The sequence below is a fragment of the Montipora capricornis genome, chromosome 10 (assembly GCF_036669925.1).
Source record: "Montipora capricornis isolate CH-2021 chromosome 10, ASM3666992v2, whole genome shotgun sequence".
Classification (NCBI taxonomy): domain Eukaryota; kingdom Metazoa; phylum Cnidaria; class Anthozoa; order Scleractinia; family Acroporidae; genus Montipora; species Montipora capricornis.
The window spans coordinates 71,145,300-71,150,209 of NC_090892.1; the positions used below are offsets into that span (position 1 = coordinate 71,145,300).

At 38.5% G+C, this 4,910-nt stretch overlaps 1 protein-coding gene across 1 annotated transcript; it reads right to left on the bottom strand.

Moving 5' to 3' along the window:
* Positions 1–1,188: 1,188 nt before the first annotated feature.
* LOC138021272 (QRFP-like peptide receptor) lies at positions 1,189–4,664 on the bottom strand. The gene is made up of 2 exons (XM_068868120.1): positions 4,469–4,664; positions 1,189–2,370 (listed from the first exon to the last, which is right to left on the bottom strand). The coding sequence occupies exon 2, from the start codon at positions 2,332–2,334 to the stop codon at positions 1,189–1,191; it is 1,146 nt and encodes a 381-aa protein (XP_068724221.1). The 5' UTR covers positions 2,335–2,370; positions 4,469–4,664.
* Between the last annotated feature and the right edge of the window lie 246 nt (positions 4,665–4,910).

The following is a 4,910-nucleotide window of genomic DNA, read 5'->3' on the forward strand; positions in this document are numbered from 1 at the left end:
TTGAGAACTAAGCTTTGATAAAGTGGTGTTTTATTTTATTTTTCATTGAAGATGGTTTTAGATCTTCGTCAACGGAATTCTGTACTGATAGGTCTTGGAATGTTGAATTGAATTTTGCGCAATTTTCTCTTGGCTTCAGTTTTGGGAGATAATTAGCAGCAAGCATTCTGGATAGGTTTACCTTAACAAGGAAACATCATTTGGGGATCAGTGCATTTTAAAGAATGTTTGTCAAGGACAGCTCTTCCGGGAAAGTTAAAATTAAGGTTTCATAAACCAGCTGCCAAATTGGTCGAGGCTGCAGCCACACTTGGCGAGTTAACCAGGTTAAATTTTAAATCACCCGTTTAAAAAAATTCCCTAAACTTAAACCGGTTAACCTGCCTTAAACTACCCAGTGAGGTGGTTTAAAAATACCGAACCCGGTTATGGAAATGTATTGTTTTTGCGTTAATTTGCTTACCCCGGTTAACACCGAAGAGGCGCGGCCGCATTCATAACTGTTTTAAGGTCGGCGCCTATTGTTATTGCGCACACGTTCTGCGCATCTCGAGATACTCGGATTTCCAATGGGTGGTGCTTATTAGATCTTATTACTACAGGGATATTTTTGCGCGGTTTAAAACTGTCCGGAAATGGTAGATCTTGGAAAGTACTCTTGATATCCAAAGAAAAATTTGGGGGGGGGGGGGGTAGCCATACATTTTTAAAAGATAATTAAGCTGCAATTTGAGAAAGAACGCCATACATTGCTTTGTATTTTAAAGCTTTTTACAAATATTATTTATCATGTATCTTTGAAAAATGCGTGGTTACCCCCAATTTTAGATCTGGATGTACATTTTCCGCATAATCATAAAAAAGGGCAAAAATACCTTTGAATTAGTAGGCACCGTCCTTAAGTCGGGTAATTTCAATTAACTAGTTGGATATGAAAATTTCAAATTGGTTTTATCAACGGAGTTGATAATGTAAATTGACCACCGTACAGAGATTCTAAAAGCTGACGTCAGCTTTTAGAATCTGGAAACGTCAGCTTTTAGAAAAATGATCTCTGTACGGTGGTCAATTTACATTATCAACTCCGTTGATAAAACCAAAATTTTGTATACTACTTTCCCACCGACGCAGCACCACAGTTTCTTTAGAAACTACGCTCTTCATTCATTAATTGGATATAACCTGGTATCAAGTATTCCCAAGAGCATGTCGCTCACTGTTTATATCCAGCGAACGTACACTTGTGAGCACAACATCCTTGCTTTCGAAGTCCATTTCAAATTTGGACAAACCGTGACAATCTGGTCCGAAATGGCGGCTAAGTTCCACTTCATGTTTCCAGCGGCAATTGGAACAACATAAGCAGACAACACGTGACAGGATCGCGGAGAAGCCGCGACGGTAGCTCTTGTTAAAGGTGAAATAAGTAACAAAATTAAGGAAGCCGTTACAATGGACCAAGTACTGAGAAATAAAGCGAAAGTTCTTTAAAAGACAAGCTCGACCATTGCTGAAGATATCAATAAATAAATACACCACAAATGGTGACATCGATAAGAAAAAGACCATGACTATTACCACGGACATCTTTAATATGTTGCGATTCCTTTTCTCCCGGCTAAAATGCACGACCAAGTTCCTCACTCCATAGGACGTTTGTCCTCTAAGTTTTTTTACTATCAATGAGTATAATGTTGTGATGACTACCAGAGGTACAATGAATATTAGAATAATCAACAACAAAAGGACAATCTTCGTTATTGGGAGTGGCCCACTGACGAGGCAATACGTTTTGTCACCTATACTAACAGTCTTGAAACCGTAAAGATAAGGAAGGTGAATAATCGCAGAAGTGAACCATATCAGTGAAGTTACTAATTTTATTCTTGGCTTGATACGAGCTGCTTTTATTGGAAACCACACGGCGTAAAAACGGTCTACTGAAATTGCCACTAAACTTTGAACAGATACTGCGGTGGAGATGTCTTGGAGGAACGCTGTAACTTTGCAAAGGGCCTCCCCAAAGGCTCCACCGATCAACCATCGAAGGTTGCCGAAAAATATTTCGACGCTAGCTCGAGGCATGGCGAAGACCGGAACAAGAAGATCAGAGACTGCCATGTTTACGATAAGCAGGTTTGTAGTTGTCCTCATTTTTTTATCTCGACAGACAACCATTATTATCAACGTATTTCCCAGAAGTGAAAAAGCAAGCAATAGAGCGTAAGCAATTATCTTGCAGATTTTAACTTCAAGAGAATCTTCAGTAATGGTGCAATTATACAAGATTTGATGATCACTGACGTGGCCTGTCGTGTTGCTGGTATTCATCATTTTTCATTCGCTTCACAATACAAGTTGTGAAAAGACCTGTAGCAAATATAAAGCAAAGCAAACCATTAAATATAATTTATCACAACTTATTATATACGAATCTATATTTCACTTTCCCCGGCAAGAACCGACTACCTAAAAAGGAGCTTTAGCAACTCTCTGGAACAGTCTACCCTGCAATCTTAGGCAAGTGAAATCTCTGAATCGGTTTAAGCTATGGTTAATTCTTCATTTTAGTTAAGTAAGTTAGATACATGGTATTCATGGAAAACAGGTCTAGATTAGTGTAATTTTATGAGTAGTATTTTACTGATGAGACTTTTTTGGTACGTATTTATTCTATTTATACACTGTTAGGTAATTGTATTTTATATTGTACCATAAAACCTGATGATTTTTTTACCGTGTTAAAATAAAGATTTGATCTTGATTTGACTAAACGTGGCCATAAAAGGCTGAGCTTTGAGAATCAGCTGGTGACATGGAATTCTTTTTCAAATTAATAAACCAACAAATTTACTTCGCCGACAGAACTGCATGGCTAAATCAGAAGTAGTGGAGCGTCTTGAAATTCGAGGGGAGGGGAAGAGAAGCTCATCGTATTCCAGGCAAATGCAAAGCGCAACAGCCCCTTCTAATTTTTTTCCCCAAAATGTCCTGAATTTGCATAGTACGATGCATGCATGGCACACGCAACGTTTTTCAAACTTTTTTGCGTCTAGTGTGCATGCCTATGCCTCGAGGACAAGTCAAATATAGGCACATGCTGCTTGCATAGTGTGGCCATTCTTCACTCAGTATCTATCTTAGAACAAATTTTGGTTTTTACCGACCTAATGAATGGTTATCTTTTATTTTCCTGGAGCATTTCAACTGACACTTCACTGATCTCAACACTCTGAGACGAGTTTGAAATGAAATGAAACCGTACGTCCCTGGCTGAAATCCAAGTTCCTTGTGTGGACGTGCTGATCCAAGACTTCCCGTTTGGCTTTTATCAAACGAAGAAACTGTCTCCAAGATATCTAGCTATGACGCGAATGCCGCGAGAGTTTACGCAAAAAAGTCAACAAGAAAAGTGGAAGCGTTTGCCAAGGAGAAACGCCAAATTAATTAAATGGCAGTGTTTGAGATAGACGGACGGACTTACCAATAATCAACACCATTAAATTCGGGTTTGACGTAGTTCTCGTAGTTCCAGGTGAATTTAAAGTGACTGATAAGTTTCTCTCTTCATTTGATCACCCATCTCGAGCCCATGATTACGCGATAAATTTAACTTAACGAATAAATTCAACTTTGTTTCTGACAACAGAGAGATATCATTGTATCCTTTGTTTGTTTAGAAACAAATCAACTTTTTGTTTGGATGTGGCCACGCATTCAAGATCCTAGGTCCTCGAACACAGCCTGATCTGATCGAAATAGACCTTATCACGGTTTTTGATGCCATCCTAACGGGTAGGCAAAGCGGTCAGAAATTACGGTGTTTTTATGGGAATCCGACGGCAAATAACATTTTCCAAAATTGAATTTTTCACAATTTTTTTCAACGTTAAAATACTAGGTAAAAGATTGTATTCACCAAGTAGAAGACGCTCAGTTAATTTTTGGAATTTTCCACACATTAGTCTGTAAATTTGGCTGGGTAGACAAACGTGTAGACGCAGTTCGCGGGAAAAAAATTTAAAGACAAATGTATAGAAAATTAAAAAAAATTAGCTCAGCGACTTATAGGAAAGCCACATCCTCCAGACTTGGTGAACATAATGTTCTACTTAGTACTTAACGTTACGATTCACAAATTGTGTAAAATTCAATTTTGGAAGAAGTTATTTGCTATCCGATTCCCATACAAACACTGTAATTTCTAACCACTTTGCCTACCCGTCAAGATGGCGTCGAAAATCGTGATAAGGCCTATTAAGATAGCTCTCTCCTTGTTACAATAGTTAGAAAAGCAATGGCTCGAACAATCTTTTGCTACTGGAAAGACTTTTCGTCACAGAATGGACGGTTGATCCAGCCAAGTGATCGAACCAGTTGTACGCGACCCAGGTTAATCAAAGCTTGCTCTAAATAACTTTTTCTAAGGTTTGAAAACACACTAGAAGACAAGTGAAAAACTACTCACCTAAAAGAGTTGCAAAGTTCAGTTTTCGATTGCGTGATTTGGATGTTTTCTCGCAGAGTTTTGTTGACAGGTAGTTCACAACACTTCTAGTTTTAAGTTCCTAGAGCCACTAGTCAAAGGGATTTGTCACTGTCAATTATCTCTTCTTTAAGCAAGCGTCTTGAAGTCGGTGAGAAATACTTCAAACCGCCGGGCTAATGCCGTGATCGTCTTAATAGGAATATTTCGCGAATCGAACCACAAGAAAAACTTGACATGATTGACAAGAAAGCAATTTACAAATTGTTTGCTTAAAAATACTTTTGAGTGTCGCCAGTTAAGCCTTACAGCATTAAGCTGTCATAATATCCCTATTCTCCTGCAGGTAAATAAAGATGTTACACAATCCAAAATTAACTAGACGCTCCGTGAGCGTAGACTGGGTTGCGCGTTTGTAAGTGTG

What these genes read in the sequence shown, in the direction of transcription:
- LOC138021272 (XM_068868120.1), bottom strand. Translation starts at nt 2,334, where the DNA reads ATGATGAATACCAGCAACACGACAGGCCACGTCAGTGATCATCAAATC.